A 19,702-nucleotide genomic window follows, 5' to 3' on the forward strand; every position below is an offset into this window, starting at 1 on the left:
TGCTTTCCAAAGTAAACAGAACTTTTTGAATCCAGCGCCCCCTGGTGGTGCCATTTATATGTCGACTTGTGCGTTAGAATCTGCTATATTTATCGATTGTCTAGTGGGAGTTTCATGATATTTCATTGATTGGAAGTGAAGTTATTGCGTTTTAAGTGACAGTACACTAGTCGGCACAATTATTTTGACGAAACTCTTTTTAACTATTGAACTTGGCGTTGCTTGAAATCGTCAAATAACGGTGCGAAAATGAGGAGCAAAACAAAGAATCTATTTTTAGCTATGTGCATGCCAAATTTTATTTCGTTTACCTTTTGCATTCTCTTTCTGCTGATAAGAATGCATGCAGACATCGGATTTTGCGTGGCACAAGTATTTTGACAGCATCTTTATGGAAATATTTTCACACTTTTAAGCACGCGAGAATTAAAGAACATCTGTGTTTAACTTTGAGCAATATTAAACGTTGTTATTAAAATAGAAAGGTATTAAAAATTATTAAATAACATGGGTAAAACGGCTGAGCTAAGTTTGGTTACCAGATCCTCAATTGTAGCAAAGTTTAACGCTGGAATAGCAGTCAAAGTCATTGCCAATGAGTTTAAAGTGTCGCGTCAAACTGTGCACTACCAAATTAAAAAGTTTAAAAAGCATAATGACATGCGTAATTTAAGAATATCAGGCGCTAAGCGCAAAACAGATTTCAGTGAAGACCAAGTCCTTGTACGGGAATTTAAAAAAAATGTTTTTCTAAAGCTCCAATCCGCAGCAGATCAATTTAATTTGAGAGCTAAAACACCAATTAGCGAGCGCACAGTCCGTCGACGATTAAAAGAATGCGATTTTAGGACTTATAAAGTCAAGGAAGTACCATATATAACAAAAGCAAACAAGCTCAAAAGACTGACTTTCGCAAAGGAATATGTCCATAAGCCTAAGGAGTTCTGGAGGAGTATTCTATGGACAGATGAAAGCTCCTTTGAGTATAATTCATCAAAAAATAAATTTTTTGTAAGATTACCAATGGAACAAAGGCAGAAAAGGCGGCCCGTTTGCCAAAAAGTAAGCCATGGTGGAGGCTCTGTGATGTTCTGGGGATGTGTAGCGTATAATGGACTGGGTGACTTCGTTCCTGTCACTGGCTTGATGAACCAAGGCCAATATTTACGGGTTCTAGAAGATAATGCATTTACTTCTGGAGACAGGCTTATTGGTCAATCCTTCATTCTGCAACAGGACAACTCCCCATGCCACAAAGCCAAGATGATTACAACATTTTTGATGGATGTTGGTGTTACCACTTTGGACTGGCCACCTCAAAGTCCAGATTTAAATATAATTGAAAACGTCTGGTCTCTTATGAAACGTAAAAGAACAGTATCGTTGAATAAAACCAGAGAGGAGACAATTTCTGAGGTCAGTTCCCTTTGGGAAGAGATATCTCCTGAGATCATTCAAAATTTAATCGATTCAGTACCGGGACGCCTGGAAAAAGTTATTGAAACTAAAGGAAATTATATATTTTACTGAATTCCTTTTTTTGCCTTTAAATTTTTTAAGCTTAAACTTTGTTATTTACATAAAAAGGTACTTGTCAAAATACTTATACCACAACATGAAAATTACTTTAGCTTATATTTTTTGAAGTTCATATGACAAAATGTTAAATTCATTATTTTTAAGTTTGTATTAGCACTATGTAATACAGAAAAAAAATCATTGCAAAGTTACATAAAAATTTAAACCATTTGTTTTTCGTCAAAATAATTATGCCGACTAGTGTATATTTATGTTATCGGTGCGAAAATGAGCTTCGAACAAAGAGCCAACATTAAATTTTATTTTAAAAGTGGTAAAACTTTTACCGAAACGTTTCAATTGATGAAACAGGTTTATGCCGATTATTGCCTATCCCGTAGCAGAGTACACGAGAGTTTTCAACGTTTTTAAAGTGGTCGTGAGGACATAAATGACGATCAACATGAGGGCCAATCAAAATCCGTGATCGCCGGAAATTCCATCGAAATTGTGCGTGAATACATCAAAAATCAACCGAAATCATCATTGAAATTCATGGAAATGGAATTGAACAACTCCAAAACATCGATTTATCGCATTTTGACCAAACATTTGGGCTTACGAAAGGTGTGTGCATGGTTTGTTCCGCACAAATTGACAGACGACCAAAAATGCTTAGAATCCAACATTCGAAGGACATCTTTAAAGAGGTCAAAAAGGACAAAAACTTCCTTTAGAATATTGTGACTGGTGAAGAAACGTGTTGTTTCCAATATGATCCTGAAATGAAACACCAGACTGTTGAATGGAAGCCACCGGACGAGCCGAAACCCAAAAAATCGTGCATCGAGAAGTCCTGTTTATTTTGGAAAGCACCTTGTGTAGTATTTATTTTTGCATTTAGTATTTCCGTTAGAAAATATCATACAGTATTCAAAACAGCAGCAATGGGATATTAAATATAATTTGCATACGTGTACTTAAGTCTGATTTTCTAATGACTTTTTTCTCTTTTAAATATTCAGTACAGTATACACTACTTAATTGCACGACAGAAAAAATCATTTAATTGAATGTAGAAATATCGTTTAATTGGTAAAACTTATCGGCTCTTATATAAGACAGCGCTTGCTGTCGGTATGAATGTTCGATTTCCTAAAAGATACCGCATTTGATAGCGGCCACTTCAGCCTGAAAAACACTGCAGTAAACCAGTAGCCTGAAGCTAAAATCCTTCTGAGTTTTAAGAAAATGGAAGCTTTTAAGACTAACTCTCGACACCGAACTGAAAACTGCGTTTTGACCCCGTGTTACCTAAGTTAGCGCCGCTTAACACGCTTTTGGCTCGTATAGTATTGATTTGGTTTGAAGAGTTTTACTAAAATTAAGTTTGAATATATTCAATAATATTAAGTTAGAACTCCATAACTAACGTATGCTCGGAAATCAACATTTTTTTTCCTACGGGTCACCGGAAATGGCGTCCCAATGGCAGTGGTTAACTCATTTTTTTCCAAAAATTTCAAAATTTCCAGATTAAAAGTGTATGTTTGAAATAATAAAAAGTTTTAATGAAATATTTAACTTTTTGTTTGAGAAAAAATTGTTGGAAAAAAATCTGTTTTTTACCCGAGGAAACCCATGTAACCCCTTAGGTGAAAAAATATATGAAAATAGGCCGTTTTTCGCTCGAACAAATCGTTGGATCCCCAACCTTAATATATCTGTGCAATACTTTTTCCCACCAGAAAGGTGACTCAAACAAAATGGGGAATACTGTTATAATTAACATTTAGCATTACACAATATTTTTGAAAAAGTTACGATGTTACAAGCTTTCAACACTGGTTAATGATCTTGAATTTTATCTACCCGATTGCTCGGCATTGATTATTAATTAATACATATATGTATTTAATTAAATATATGCAAAAACTTTTTGTTGGAACTATGTACTTTAATCAGACATGGTCAATTAAACTTATATTTACAAATGCATTATATACTAAATAATTACTTTAGTTTGTATGCAACACGATCAAAGCTCAAATTCACCATGGCAATAGATGTTTACTCTATTTTTGATATAAGACTTGTGAAGATCGGTAGAAAAAACGGTGTAAAAACCAGTAAGCTGTAATACTATTTCCTATAGCTAGGGTTAGCATATTCCCTGATTTGCCGGAGAATTGTCTGATTTTGACCTTCGGCACTGATTCCCTGATTTGCGTGAAAATTCTCTGATTTTTGCCACTATAACAAATTTAATTACGAGAGTTTTAAGAAAAGAAGAATTGGAGGAACAAGTATCAGCTTTTGTAGCCGATAATGTCCCTGTCAATTTCGGTGGATTGAATCGATGAGCACAATTCTGCTCATTATGGCTTTCATCGTTTCAAACTCGATACAGTTTTTGATATTGAAATCATAGCCTTCAAATTGTTCAAACATTTTTTTTTTTTAATTTACACTTTGAACACAGAATAATTAAAAACATTTTGCGAGACACTAAAGAGGAGCTTCAGATCAATATCTCAGAAATTGAGTGACAAGTTCGTGTATATGTATACTGACAGAGAGACAGTTCTTTTTTACAAAATTTAACGGAAACTCCTCTAATTATTTCAATGAAATTTCGAAAGCTTGTTGATACTAACGAAAGCTTTCGCGACTTAGCATTTCACTTGATAATGTAAATGACAAATAATTTTTTTTGTTTTTGATAATAAATTTCTATAGGGATCCGAAAATTATTATTCGATACCTGCAAACAAACTCGTACGAGTATTGGAAATATACATACATACATATATTAATAAATCAGAATACTTTTTAATAATTTATTAAGTGACAACCAACAAAAGATTTTTTTATAAAAAAAAAATCCTTTTTTTTTTTGAGAATTTATTCCTTAAATATGGATTGAGTAATTTTATTCGTATCTTCTTTACATTGAGCATACTTTTGACAAAGAGTTTTAAACATTTTTTTCCAAAAATTTCTGAATTTCTTTATTAATAGTGCATGTTTGAAACAATAAAAAATTCTATAATAATAAAATATTTAATTTTATATATGAAAGAAATGTTTGAAAAAGGCTGTTTTTCTCCCGATGAAACCCATCCAAACTTTTAAGTAAAAATATAAATGCCTTAAAATAAATTCATTATACATATTACCAATGATTATTTGTCGGTAGGAATCTCTACTACCGGTTTTTTACTTCATTTTTAAAGCTGGTAATTAATTTTAGAGCTTTCTCAAAACTAACTAATTAGTGCATAATAAGTAAGAAGTTAAAAACTTGAATGACTATGAGAGCGTAAGAGCGCAAGAACTGTCAACTTTTAGACAAAAAAAAAAGAGCTGTGAATATTAGTTTACTCTCAACATAACAAAGCTTGCTGCGTTAAGAACGCTTTAACGTTATACAATTAGTACAGAGAGTGGTCAAGCTGTTGAAAAAATAAAATAAATTAATAATAATAAGAGAAAAACAAAAAGTATAAGCTTTTGTCAGTTTTTATGGGAGCTTTTACCTGCTTTTATGGAAACTTTTGCTAGCTTTTTTGGGAGCTTTTGCTCACCATAAAAGCATTTGAGCATTACGTTTGACATATGAGAAATTTGCTTGATATTTAGCTGCCCACCAGTCGAGTCTGCAGTTGCTTGCCGGAGAGCATGCTCGTGTATTTAATAAATGCGGTAAATGTTTTCGTGTAAAAAAGTGTCGATTTTGTGTAAAAATATAATATTGTTTTTGAAAAAAAATTTATATTTTTTTAATTTTCTATAATTGTTTTTAATGTGTAAAAAATTACAATAAAATGTAAGTGTAAAAATTTTGATAAAAAAATGGAGAAATTTCTACCATATGCTTATCAAAAGTATTAAATTGGCGACAAAAAATGATAAAGATAAATGATAAAGATAATCGATTAACTTCTTGAAATGATTACGTTTGGTTATTGGTATTCAGAAATATTTGCTAATCAACAGCAAATAAGGAATACAAGCACATATACACACAAGTTGTCAACAAATAACAAAAAGAGTGCCGGAACAGCCTGCTCTACGCGTGGCTACGACAAGTTGAAAAAATATGTATATTTATGTGTATATGTATATAACATACATACATATGTATATGCATTAATAGATGTCTGTTTGTGCACACATAATACGAATAGATATTAAAAAGTTGGTGAACGTGCATGGAAACTTGTACACATACCCTCCTGGAACGGTCTCAATCATATGTACACACATATATGCATTTATATATTTGGGTACAAGAATGTTTTGTATAATAAAATATATTTGATAAAAGTAATGACAATTGAAAACGAAGCAAAACGCTGGTTAATACAAAGGCTAATAGAGAGGAAAATCATATTTCTAGTGCAAAGCATTTTGGTGTGCTCATTCTCATTGTACATATGCTCACATATATACATACATATATTTACATATGCGTATATATCAACGTATACAGCAGTCATACAATGTATTGTACATAGAATAAATTGAGCTCACACGAAGAGAGCGTAATCCTCGGAAAAAAGCTTTAAATATGTGTACCCTAGCACAATTTGTCTCGTATAGATTATTGTATTTTTACCCATAAAAATTTTGTTTTCAACATTGTAAGAAATTATATACAATTATGTATGTGCTATATTTCCTTCAGACACTCCTTGAAATATAATACGCAAGATCGATCCTATGTATCTCAAAAACCACACTAAATGCATACCCCGCATAAAAATATACGAAGTCTGTCCTGACAAAATAGTATATATAGCTGTTTAACAGCACCTAAAAAAGCTCCCATAAGTTAGGTCAGGTAAATAGGCTGATTTCTGAAGAGACCAAGATATGCTTCAACCTTGGGTCTGGCGAAAGCTGTGACTGCCATTGGAACAGCTCCCATTTACCCTATCATTGCGGGGATGAGAGTCTAGCGAAGAGATCAATGTACCATTAACGTACCACACTGGCACGGAAAGCTTTCGAAACCCCACAAATGCTGCTTGCTGACTAACCCTTGCTGAGCTCGCTCGAGGTCCATAGATTCAGCGCCCTAGAACACGAAAAGACAGAAAACCTTGATGGAATTTGGATAAGGCTGTGTTTTCTTGCAAGATCTCCGGCTTTATAGTTTCCGACAATATCGTTGTGTCAGACAAATTTAGTGTGGAAGTTCATTAATGCTATTGCTAAAAAGTTCAAGCATTCCTTGACTAGCTCTGAGCGCACTGTCAGCGGGCTCCAGTTCTAGGTAGCAACTCTACTATTGTAGTGGACACAATACTGAGAAAAATCTCTCAACATCTCTTCTGGAACGACTCAGCTCCAAGAAGCTCCGTCTGCAGACTCATTCAACGTCCGTCCCCACGATAGTCGTGTCTAAGTGAATGGAACGGGCCCGGTTTATTATTCAGCCAAGGAATGTGAATTGGGCACATTTTTACAAAATACCATCAGGAATATTTTCGGCCGCTGCAAGAACAGCTCATGCAACGTGCATTTTCCAGAAAGATTTACTTTATGAATGGAATTATATAGATCACTTAGTATTGTTATTTTTTTCTACTAAATTTGATGGCACCTGGATGGGTAGGTAGTCAATATACATGAATTTAGACAGTATGCATATATATAAGCTAGATATATCCGAGATATCGAAAGCACTTAAAATGAAAACATACTCACACACTCCATTAAACCACTCAAACCTGCGCTATGTACAACACGTTCGATTCCGCTCGAACTATGGCATACCTTACTCTGTATTGTTTATTTTAGATATCGTCGTTTGTAATCCACTGTCCACATATATTTGTATACAACGTTCACCTCCTCTTCTATCAGCTGACAATTATCGCTCTGAGTGACAATACACACTCAACAAACGTCAAGTCATTAGGAAATAGTAAACATATTATTTCACTGCAATAAAAACTCAACAACATGCGGCTGCCAGCGCTTAGTTTGCTCTCGGCTTTCCGCCAAACACTAGTGCAACAAGTACAAAATACGAGTGTAACACCTCTCCTACTAAAACAATATCGTCTGAAGCATAGTGACAGTGGCAGTAAAATGTTTTCGCCGGCACCATTTACAAAAGATTTCTTCTTTCGTCAGGTGAGTGTGAAATAACAAAAAGTGATAATTCTTCAATGAAAATTAAACGTTTAAAATATTTCGGAACAGCTCTTCGATGAGGCTACCTGGACCTACACGTACCTGCTGGCCGATTTGAATACGAGAGAGGCGGTGATTATTGATCCAGTGCTGGAGAAGGCGAAACGTGATGCAAACCTAGTTAAGGATCTGGGTTTTACACTTAAATATGCCCGTGAGTATGAATGCAAGATTTCTATTGTTCAATTTTTTTTTTGTTGCTCAGTGTTGTAGTTGTTGCTATCTTTAATGAGTTCTTAACATGTAGACAACGTAATTTTAAAGCACTGTGATGAAATCTTCCGCTCCGAATAAATTTTATAGTTTAGTGACGAAAATGTGCTTACCGCACGCTGTGCATAGTAGATGTATGTATGTAGAATAGAAGATGTGAGTAGACTCATCGAAGACAAATGTTTAAGTACATTTAAGTTTATAAAAACAAAATTCTTCACATTACACTTATCAACAATTAGCAATAATTGATTATGAGGATAGAGCGCTTAATTGTAGGTGACGCTAATAAACTTTGTTCAGGCAAGGCAATTGTTGTTGTGGAAAAAAACAAATTATATGCTTTATTAATTATAGTAAAATATTTTTTTTAATATTGAATATACATATGTAATATTGAAATGGAATATCAGTATAAAAATTAGCAAAAATAATTTCAAATCTAATGCAAGCGAAACTTACAAGAATTAGCGAGAATAAGTTGCAGAGTCGGAAAATTGCCCTAAGCGACTTGCTCTTTGTAATTTCGATAATTAATACCTTATCTTAGTAAACCCTGTATTGCAATGCATACTTTTTATTATTATTTATATTAATTGCAAGCATTGTTTACCTATTACTACTTGCATTTCCTTTAATATTATCAGAAAAAATATTGAATGCTTGAAAGTGGCAATCGTGATATCAAATTTTATAGTAAATATTCGCACAATTTTAGGAAGCTCAAGTATAAGCTTCTTTGTAATAAAATCAATACATAAGAGAGTTTCAATATATCGGTAGATTTTATTCAACGATATAACTTTCGATTTAAACAATGAGCTCAGAGGTTCAATAACTATAAGGTGATCCATTTAAAGGTTCCCTATTTTTATTTAAGAAAAACTACAGAAACTTCAAAATTAATGGGGAATGTTTATTATCATTCGAAAGAACATTTTATGGCATTTATATTTTGAAGAAAATCTTATTTCAATGTTGGCCTCAGCTACGTCTCAGATAGTTTACCCGTTGAATCTAATTTTCGATGGCTCTTTCGAGCATTTCGACTGGTAACTGGCGAATGACACGCGTAATGTTTTGCTCCAAGGCCTGAATCCAAGTGGAATTTTCTGCATAGACTTTAGACGTTACATATCCACACAGGAAAAGTCTAACGTTATGATATCACACGATCTTGGTGGTCAAACGACCAGCCCAAAACGTGAAATTATCTGCTCACCGAAGTGTGCTCTTAATTAATCCATTGAATGATGCGATGTGTGAGAACCAAAATATAACCAAATATAACCGAGTTTACGAGCTTCAGTTTCAGGCATCAAATAGTGGGTTATTATGGAGCAATAACGGTCGCCATTGACGGTTACGTTCTCACCGGCATCATTTTTGAAGAAATATAACCCGATGATTCCTCCGGACCACAAGCCCAAACCGTTGTCTTTTCTTGATAAAATGACATCTCTTGAATCTGTTCAGGTTGCTCCTCGCCCCAAATATGCAATTTTGCTTGTTTACATATCCATTGAGCCAGAAATGGCCATCATCGTTGAACAAAACTTGGCTCGAAAACGTCGGATCTTCATGGAACTTTTCAAAAGCCCATAGAGCGAAGCAGTGTCGCTTAGGAAGGTCGAGTGGATTCAGTTCTTACACAAGCTGCATTTTACACGCTTTCAATTAAAATACACCAAATCGTTCCATACGTTAGTCCGAGTTGCTGAGACGGCGCTGAATCGACTCTCCACGGTATTCGTGTCCAATCCCAGCTACTGCTGCTATATTTTCAGTATTTGTTTTCAAAATTTCGGAAAATCTCTAAGTTTTTTGTTAAATTTAATCAGATTCTTATAGATATATGTATTGAGGATCTTTAAAGTCTATTTTCGAAAACATAATTTTTTAAAGTAAGTGATCAGTTTTTAACGTTTCAGTTTGAAAGATTTTTAGACTCAACAAGTATATCATATATTGTATACAAGTATATCTTTATGCACATAATTCATAATTGTCGAATCATTACTTCCGGCAATGGGTTTATTATTGATGAACGATTTTCCAATTTAATTAAACTTGTTAAATTGAAATTGGCAGATCTATTAGCGTAAATTATATACATGATAAATATACATTTAATTCATAAAGCAATCAGTGTCACGAAAGCACGAGAGATTTTAGCTTTCAAATTATTTAACGGCTAGTTTCGGTAGGATTTAGGTATGGCATTGGATTGAAAAGGCGAAGTTGGTTTTGAAGTACAACAAAAGTTATAAACGTACTTATGTAATCTACAATTATGTGCATACATTCCGTCTTAATGATACATAAGGTAGCTTTAAATATCATATAGCTCAAAATATATTAGAATATAAGTTAGACTTCACCAATAGCAACCAATTGGTCAAAACAAAACAGCAAACAAATTAGTTATCAATCACTCAAAACCCCACTACATAACATATTTACACATCTAACATTTCCATATACATATAGTGAACACACACATGCACGCGGATCACATCACCGGCAGCGGTTGGCTCAAGCAATTGTTGCCCGGCAGCAAATCGGTTATTGCCAAAGCGAGCGGTGCCAAGGCAGATATACACATCAAGGAAGGTGATCCCGTTACATTTGGACGTCACCGCATCGATACATTGGCCACACCGGGACACACCAATGGCTGTATGTCGTTTGTGATACATGAACAGGGTTGCATTTTCACCGGCGATACAGTGCTGATACGCGGCTGTGGACGTACCGACTTCCAAGAAGGTGATCCTGCCCACTTGTACGAAAATGTGCATAGTAAAATATTTACATTGCCAGACAATTTCCGCATTTATCCGGCGCATGATTACAAGTGAGTAGGCTCAACGCAAATTACTTAAGAAAATATCGTGAAAAAATATAAATTCTTTTCCATTTTTTAGAGGCTTAATGGAGAGCAGCGTTTGGGAGGAGAAAACCTACAATCCACGCTTGACCAAAACCAAAGAGGAATTTATTAATATTATGGATAACCTGAATCTGCCTTATCCCAAGAAAATCGGTACTTTGCGCTTATTTATTAATTTTTGTAAAGAAAACTAATTCTTTTTCGTTTCTCAGATGTTTCTCTACCGGCAAATCGTGAATGTGGCGTCTATGATATTCCAAAGGAATAATTTGTCTTCTTGTTTCTGTTAAAAAGCAAACTGTGTTTTATACGCTGCTGAAGTGTGGCCTTACTTTCTTATAAAGCGGAGAACCACGGAGTCATGCTAGACTCAAGTAATATGAAGGGCCTTGCTGTTAGTCAGGCAGCAAGTTTTGCAAACGTTTCTTCAAAAAAAAATAATAATAATTTTATGTAAAAAATATATTGTAATAATGTGCTCAAAAACATTTTAAATAAAATTCTAAAACTATTGGCACAAATATCATAAAGTTTTGGAATCTAGGAAAAGTGCCAGGGATGAATTGTTTGTGTTTGAGTCAAAACCTTTGATATTTTTTTTGGGAGTAATTGGTAGTTTTGGAAATTACATATATGGCTTAACACGAAATATGAATTGATTAAGGTTTAATTGGCTGGTTATTGAGGTTAAGGAGCTACACGGGTTTCCTCGTGTAAAAACAGCTGTTTTTCAATATTCTTTTTCTCATATAATAAACTGAAATATTTTATTAAAATTTTTTATTGTTGCTAACATACACTATTAACAAAGAAATTCTGAAATTTTTGGAAAAGATATTTAAACTAGGCTATTGGAACGCCATTTCCGGTGACCCTAGAAAAAAGATACACCCGCGTTGGCAGGATAATTCCTTACGGGATCATTTAAAGTGAAAAAACTACTTGTTTTAGTTAAAATCTTAACTTATAACTTGGACGAAGGGAAAAAACCGGAATTTGGATATTTGGCAGGCATTTTTACAAACATGAAAATTTTGGTGTAAATTTCGCGACACTTTTTTCGAATAGTTGTAATCGAAAAACAACAAAATTCCTTCGTATTGCATCTCAAAGATCTGTGTAAATTTCCTGAAGAGTTGAGTACTTCTCGAGAAATCTTGCCAACTTCAAACAGTATCGAAAAAAACGCGTTTAAAGACGGGATACTTAGCCAATTAGCCTCGAGAGTTTGTAACTCCGAAACTGTTACTCGGATCAACTTGAAAAAATAGGACAATATTCTAGAGGTATTGTAGAACTTAATCGAACGATAAAAAAATCGATTTTTTGAAACCGCTTAAGAACGGTATGGCTCAAAGCTTAAGGTTATGAACGATTAGTCATTTCGTCATCAGATACGAAACGCCAGTTGAACGGTCAAGAACTGCGACAAAGAGTATGCAAGCCTAAACAGTTGAAATACTTATGCACTAATTTATTTTAAAACCAAATATTTGAGTCAACGGTTATACGGCTGTCAGGAAATCAAGTGGGATTCATCAGAAACTTGCTCTAAGATGGATCCCAAGCTATAGATTTCTGGTTCTGTAATTAAGTACATTCATCAAATAACTTACTCTACTTATTTATTTTCTTTGGAAAAGTCGTTCTATTACGGCTGGAATCTTTGGAGCAAATTCACTATATTTTCTCAGTCTATGGTCAGAAAAAAACACCAAAACTTCAAGCACTATATTTGCTGCAAAAACAACCAAGATCTCAAATAATAAAACAAAATTATAAACTCGATTTTAATTTTGAAATTTTTTTCTTTCACTTCCAGACAATACTAAATCACCGTTCCAACAAATACAGTACACACAACGATAATAAAAATGTCGACACGAAAATGTCCGATGCCGAGGCAAACCTCATTAATAGCGCACAAACGCAAACCGCCACAACGGGACGACGACGCAAAGTGTCCTCGCTGGGCGGTACACTTTCCGCGCGTTCGTGTCGCAGCGAAACGAAAGAACTACGCTCGGCACTGCAAGACCGCGAGGCGGTCATACAAAATCTACGTATACAATTGTGTTTGGGTAAATTGCCACGCCCTACCGGACCGCCGCTCGATGACAGCGAAAAGCCGGCGGCAGAGCAAAAACTACAAAGGTTAAAAGCCGAATCAGAGAATAAGAAAATCAAAATCAAGAACTTAAAGAGTGCGCTGGAGAAACTCGATATTACAGAGTAAGTTGAAGTGATTGATAACCTGAGATATACTGCGATAAAATTGTATAGTTTTTTACTAAGCTAACACTTTTTCATAATAACTTTACAGTAATATCGATATACGCATACGGCAGGCGGAATTAGAGTACGCGCTTGGACGTGAGGAACTGCAGATGCTATCGATTGTGGAGGAGGCGCGCGCCTTGCAAGCGCGTTTGGAGAAATCAAAGCCGGAATTACAAACCATTTACAAGTGAGTCACTGCTTCACCTAACCTCCAATAAAAATAATTTACTAATATTTCTAAATGTCTGCAGCATTCTCAATTCCGGCGCCACGCTAAGCTTGCACGCCGTGCATGCGACCACCGGCCGCTGGGCAGCGCACACCAAACCCGATCAGCCCGGTTTCTATGTGGAATGGGCGCTCGAAGGTGATGGACTCTACAAAGGTGATCGCATACTCGAGGTCAATGGCAAAATGATCGCCTGTCGCACCAAAGAGGAACTGCAGAAAGTTATCGGCAATTCCGGAAAATGTCAAATAGTGGTGCTACGCAAGAAATGTGCGCCAATACCACAAAAACAGCTGGATCAGGAGAAAGAGAACAATATGCGCCTGCAGCATCGCATATCCTATCTCGAGGAGCAAGTGCGTGAATTGCAATCGGCGAAGGAGCAACCACAACAACCGCCCCAAGCTATGCCACAGACGCCACAAAACCAAACGACGGCGGCGCATATAAATAACGGTACGAATAGTCATGTGACTAGCATCAGCATATCATCGCCGCCGTCGACGCCGCCCGATAACAAACCGCTCATCTTTCAACGTGGCAATTACATTACTACGCTAGTTGGTGGCAAGCCAATTGAATTGATCGGTGAGAATAATACCCCAAATGCGTTGAGCAAAAGCAACTCTGTGGCGCATATCACTAAAACACTGATCAAGGAGAATACACAATTGGATCTACAACAAGAGCGTACACCGCGTGCCCTCGCGCCGCCGGCCTACACCTGCATGCCCCCGAAATCCTTGTCCGCCTCCAAGATCTCCATCAACAGCGACTCTGCGTACATGCAACACACCCATTATCGGCGCAGTGAGAAAGAGCGGCATGCGCGCGAACGTGAGCGTGAGCGTTATGAGCGTTCAACGAGCAAAGCGAGCGCGCTGCAGCATCGCGCGAATATGCATGCGCGCAGCGTCGAACATTTGAATCACTATAATGGGTATGTACTGACTTTCAAACACTTAGAATTGTCTTTTTTACAATTCCACATTTTTTCTAATAACAAAATCTCTTACTTTCCCATTTTTCGCGCACAGCATGGAACGTCGTCGCGATTGTTCGGCCACAGCCAATACGCACTCACGTGTACCAGCCGATATGCGCAGCGTCAAGTCGCTGGATTTCGACAGTGATAACGAGTCCAAACCGATCAGCGATACTATTTCGGAAGTGCGCGCTGTTCGACCCACACCGCCGAAGAAACCCCTACGTTTATCGCTACAACGCGCGCAAAGCCTGCAAACTGTCGAATTGACCCCCAATTGCGATGCGGAACGAAAGCGTCCCATGAAACGAGCACATATTAATGACAAGTCACCAGCCGATCGTGAGAGTACGATGCTCTTTGAGAATTGTAACCCGCTGCAAACGGCGTCGTTGGGTAGGCCGCGTGCGAACATATGAAAATTGCTAAATGTTCTCTTTAAGCGCAACGAAGAGACACATTACTAGTGAGCGGGTGGGGAGGGAGGCTTAAGTATTTAATTTATAAGCCAAGTAGCTATCGAAAAATAATCAAGAAATTATTTTAGGCGGATGCGTGCAAAGTTTATATTAATTTTTAAAAGAAAAAATTGTTTACTTAATATTTAAAAATATTGCAATGTTTACAAATAAGTACTTAGGGAAGCTAGGGTGTGCTAAATTATGTAAATGCTTTACTCAATCATATATACATATATTTAAATTTGCAAATATTTATTAACTAATTAGCAATGATATGTTTTTTGAACTCATTTAAATTGTACAAAATAATGTTTTTAGCACAATTATGTAATAACAAAATTATTTTAAATGTAAATACACAATAAAATCACAAAAATTTAAATGTCATCATTATAGACTGAAGAGTGTATATTAAGTTTGCCACGAAGTTTGTAACAACCAGAAAGAAAGTCGGAGACCATTCAAATTATGTGTGTTGATCATAATAGCCTTTTTTGACAGATCGCGTGTGAGTCTTGTCAAGCTGTCATGTTATTTTTGCTCAGTATTGTTTGGCATTTCATCATTAAAGGACTTACGTCTGAATGACGTTTACAAATCATTAAACTTTATTATGAAAATTCATGTTCTGTAAAGTATATGTTTAACGCGCTTCTCTCAATCACCCATTTTGAACCCCAGCATTCCTTATTTGATAATATTCGACCGAATAAATTTTGTTCAGCGATGAGGCCCATTTTTGGCTCAATAGGTATATAAACAAGCAAAATTGGCGCACGAAGAGCAACCTGAAGTGATTCAAGAGCTGCCATATCATCAAAAAAAAAAAACAACGATGGCTTGATGTGCTTTATAGGCCGGTGGAATCATCGGTCCGTATTTTTTCCAAAATGATGCCGGTCATGATAACCGATTATTTGATGCCTGAAATTGAGCTCGTGATCTCGGCGACATTCGCTTTTAACAAGACGGCGCCACTTCCCACAAATCGTAGGTACATAGGTAGGTAGGTAGTAGTGCAGCCCTGTCGGGCTCAATTAGCACTTGATGTGCCATTTTGATACACTGTTCGTAGAACCTCCTGTACCTGCTATTATGTTTCACCTTCTCTCTCGAACCATTCTGAGGTTTCAATGAAACTAGTTATGTCCGATATGCTTTTAGTGAAAATCCATTCAAGGATTGGTGTTTAATGGATTCCAAGTGTTTTGTGTCGGATATGTGCTAGAGCTGGGCATTTGGAGAGAAAGTGGAAGATTGTTTCCTTTTTCTCTGCTACTCCGCAGCCACGGTAGATGTCGTTGTAGGGCAAACCCATTTTGGATGCGTGTTCCCCAAATGGCCAGTGCCCTGTTGTGGTAGCTGTTACTCTGTAAATACTTTTTCTTGACCTATTTAGTAATCATTGGTTCTTTTCCTGTCATTGTTGGCCATAATTGTTTAGTTATGACGCATTTTGTAATTTTTTTCCACCTGTTATTTGCAACTTGTTGAAACTGCTTATTGATCTCTCCTTTGATCGATCCCAGTGGGCTTGGTATTAGCTCCGCCTCGGATTCGTTGAGGAAAGCTCCTGCCTTTGCCAACTCGTCTGCTTTTTCGTTACCGAAAATGTTCCTGTGGCCGGGAACCCAGATAAGGTTTAGTTGGAGCTTGTCTTTTAATGAGCTTTGTGCTCTCTTGCAGTTGTGAACTACGCTGGAATTTGTCATGGGTGAAGACAAGGCCAGGAGCGCCGCCTGGCTATCCGTAAATATAGTTGCTTTATTTAAATTCCCGTGGTTTTCAAATAGAGCTTCGCAGATGCTAGCCAAGTTCGGTAGACGTATAGAGAGAGATATGCCTAGATCAGCGGAAAATACCCCCGTACCTACTCCGCAGTCCATTTTGGACCCGTCGGTATAGACGGGTTGAACCTATTGAACCTCTTCTCCATTCTCGTCTAGATGGTATCCTCACCTGGAAGTGTCTATTGAAGTCCAGCTTTAGGAGAATGTAGTCTGATTTATTAATGGTGCACTTGTTTAGGATTACACAATGTCCGTAGTTCTGCTGATTGCAACCTCCCAATTCTTTTATTTTTATCGCCGCAATAGCTGCTGTTTTGTGAATAAAAATGTCCATTGGTAGCTGATGCAGGATCACATTGAGCGTATCAGTCGGACATGACCTGATTGCACCAGTAACACCTGCACATGCGCCTCATAAATCGTATCAAACAATTTATTTATTGAGAAAACACTTCGGTGAGCAGATAATTTCAAATTTAGGGACTGTCTATTGGTCACCAAGATCGTGTGATAACACGTCTATGAAGATATGTAAAGTCTACGCGGATAATCCGACTTCGATTTAGGCTTTGAAGCTAAACATCACGCGTGTCTTTCAAGCGAGTCATTGAAAATGAGACTCAAGGGATGGACCATCTGAGACGTAGTCGCGGTCATTGAAAAGAGAAAATCTTCAAAAAATAAATGCCAAAGAATTTTCTTTTGAATTATCATAAACATTCTTCATTAAATTTGAAGTTTCAGTGTTTTTTTAAATATTCGGGAACATCGAAATGGATCAGTCTTTATTATTGAAATAAACGGAAAATAGTTCTTTGATATTAATATATCCTTTTGTCAAAAATGAGTTGAATCGGATCAATACTTTCTATAGCCTTCATACTTATATACCTAATTTACCATTTAACTTTATACCTCATATAGTATATCGACCGATGCGTTAATTCAGTTTCACGGTGTATTTTTGTATCTAAAATGGATAAAATCGTAAAAAAACGTTCTTAGTCCCCATATAACTGATTTTCAGGGGTTTGAAACGTCCACCTGACTTTACTCCTTATAGTATATATTAAAAAAATTGTTTGAAAATAAGTTCTCCAGTATTGTATACGTCAGTAATGTCAAAAAGTAATAGAATATATTCTATATTCTGACTTCTAACAGTTTCGTTGGATCGAGTTGTGTGATATTTTAATGAAATTAAAGGTACAATAAATGGATAAAAAACAGTCCAGCTCTGAAAGTATTCGACGCAGCTTTAAAATACAGTATAGACAACGGATAAGAGCTATCTACTACTTATTTTTCCTACCTTAATGCAGTTGGGAAACTTTAAGAAATTTTGCGTTATATTGCACGTTTCGCACATTTTAAACGCGCCCGTTACACTTTATTTACATTTAGTCACATACGCACGCTCATAATTTTCTTGCAATTTCGCAAATTTACATAAAGACAGGGTGCGTCGTATTCTATGTCTATGTCGGAAGTAGTGTATTTCAGGAGTGTGAGTCGGAAAAATGCACCAGCAGAGTCCATTGCCGTACAGTGCGCACCAAAAACGCTATTTCTGCTGTGGAACAGAGTATCGAAGAAGACCCGAATGATTCTCTCCGGCATCGCGCGTAACAATTGCAGCTGTGTCCTTCCACTTTATGGAAGATTTTGCGTAAGGATCTTGGTTTCAGGGCATACAAAATCCAACTCGTGCCAAAATTGAAGTCGAACGACCATCAATGTCGACAAAATGAGATGGCACCCATCCAGATTTTCATAGGAAAATGTCCTTCAGCGATTAAGCTCACTTTTCTCATCCTCAAACAGTCGCTATTTGGTGTGCTCTATGGGCAACGACGCTATAGAGCCATGATTAATGACTTTTTCGTGACTGAGCCAGCAAGCTCAAGTCAAACATTGGCTCCAAAATCATCTATTCGTGGCTAAATATACTTATCTCCATTCTGGCAAAAGAAATGGAAAATCCAAAAAGAAGATTACCATGACCAATGAATAAATAAATTACCAATTAAAAAAAAAAAACTATACAATAATACAATTTTTCTTTCCAAAATTATTTAATGTCTGTATACCGACATAAAAGTTGATTCACCCTGTATACTTATGTATATAAGCTTGTATGTACTACATATAGCCAGTAAACATAGGTATGTAAATATTTGGTTAAACATGCTCATATGCATCCATACTCGCAATGATTAGTTAGTCTTAGCTTGCTAACTTAAACGTACTTAGTAGGGGTTACATAATTCTAAGCAGGCTTATATGTATGTAAATATTTGCTTTATTGAATATTTACGCATACTGGGCCGGAAATAAAAAAATAATAATAAATTTATATGATAATATTTAATAAATAAATAAGTGCAAGGAAGTTGCAGAAGTAAATACCGAAGAATCTGCTTTAAAACATCAAAGTAATAATGGATAGTTTCTTTTTTGTCAAATTATGATGATTTTTAAGGATATACAATAAGCTGATATTACATAAAAATACAATTTATAATTTGAATATAACGAAAAAATGTTTCAGATTCATGACCTACTATAATGCGGTGATTCTTTTTCGAAATAAGATCGTAAAACAATTATAAAATTAAGGATTACAAGGTAGTACTATGAGCAAAAAATAGTAAGACTCTGTGCATAATTTTAAAATTCTTAATTTATCCTTCAAAATATATGTTGTCCCCCTCAGAGTAGTCCCCCTTGTCAGCAATACACTTGCCAAAGTTTTTCCCAATCTTCGAAACAGTTATTAAGTCAATTTCCGGAATAGTCTTCAATGCGCGTAGCGAGTCTTCAATTGACTCATACCGGTTTCCCCTGAGCGGTCGTTTAAGATTTTGGCCTGCTTTGGCGTGTTTTTTTGGCTTCGGCTCAGCTTTGCAACATATTGATCGTCCATTTCAGGGTCGTCAGCATAGATCCAAGACTCGCCAGTAATAATACGTTTCATGACGCCCTGGTAGTCGGAAAGCATTGTTAACGTGACGCTGATTTACAAAAACTTGAGTGATTTTGAAACCAGTCGTGCTTGTACTTTTCTTAGGCTCAAATGATCTTTCAAAATGATTTTCACTGATGCTGTCAGTAAAGTCTCTGACA

At 36.1% G+C, this 19,702-nt stretch overlaps 2 protein-coding genes across 4 annotated transcripts in view; both read left to right on the top strand.

Annotated features, from left to right (window-relative positions):
* Positions 1 to 15,160, top strand: part of LOC105233496 (uncharacterized) — an 84,911-nt gene extending 69,751 nt beyond the window's left edge. The window contains exons 1-5 of one of the 2 annotated variants that reach the window (XM_019992907.3): positions 5,185 to 5,223; positions 12,654 to 13,063; positions 13,155 to 13,298; positions 13,363 to 14,280; positions 14,378 to 15,160. In XM_019992907.3, the coding sequence (XP_019848466.2) occupies positions 5,200 to 5,223; positions 12,654 to 13,063; positions 13,155 to 13,298; positions 13,363 to 14,280; positions 14,378 to 14,744 (1,863 nt within the window). In that variant the 5' untranslated portion in view covers positions 5,185 to 5,199 and the 3' untranslated portion in view covers positions 14,745 to 15,160. Of the gene's footprint in view, positions 1 to 5,184; positions 5,224 to 12,653; positions 13,064 to 13,154; positions 13,299 to 13,362; positions 14,281 to 14,377 lie in introns of those variants that run through there. The other variant, XM_011215599.4, reaches the window with a different exon arrangement.
* LOC105233493 (persulfide dioxygenase ETHE1, mitochondrial) lies at positions 5,173 to 11,272 on the top strand. Of its 2 annotated transcripts, none has more exons than XM_049452261.1 (6): positions 5,173 to 5,347; positions 7,327 to 7,665; positions 7,735 to 7,879; positions 10,429 to 10,795; positions 10,866 to 10,984; positions 11,044 to 11,272. In XM_049452261.1, exons 2-6 carry the CDS (start codon positions 7,492 to 7,494, stop codon positions 11,097 to 11,099), a joined length of 861 nt encoding a protein of 286 aa, XP_049308218.1. In that variant the 5' UTR covers positions 5,173 to 5,347; positions 7,327 to 7,491; the 3' UTR covers positions 11,100 to 11,272. The 2 variants fall into 2 exon arrangements, with proteins under 2 accessions (XP_049308218.1, XP_049308219.1); XM_049452262.1 differs by having other exon boundaries at positions 5,206 to 5,223.
* Positions 15,161 to 19,702: the final 4,542 nt, after the last annotated feature.

Source organism: Bactrocera dorsalis, chromosome 3, assembly GCF_023373825.1.
Source record: "Bactrocera dorsalis isolate Fly_Bdor chromosome 3, ASM2337382v1, whole genome shotgun sequence".
Classification (NCBI taxonomy): domain Eukaryota; kingdom Metazoa; phylum Arthropoda; class Insecta; order Diptera; family Tephritidae; genus Bactrocera; species Bactrocera dorsalis.

Bases quoted from the DNA above. Each gene is read 5' to 3' on its own strand.
- LOC105233493 (XM_049452261.1), top strand. From the start codon at position 7,492: ATGCGGCTGCCAGCGCTTAGTTTGCTCTCGGCTTTCCGCCAAACACTA. The intron at 7,666-7,734 runs GTGAGTGTGAAA...ATTTCGGAACAG, and splicing joins AAGATTTCTTCTTTCGTCAG to CTCTTCGATGAGGCTACCTG. The intron at 7,880-10,428 runs GTGAGTATGAAT...ATATACATATAG, and splicing joins TTTTACACTTAAATATGCCC to TGAACACACACATGCACGCG.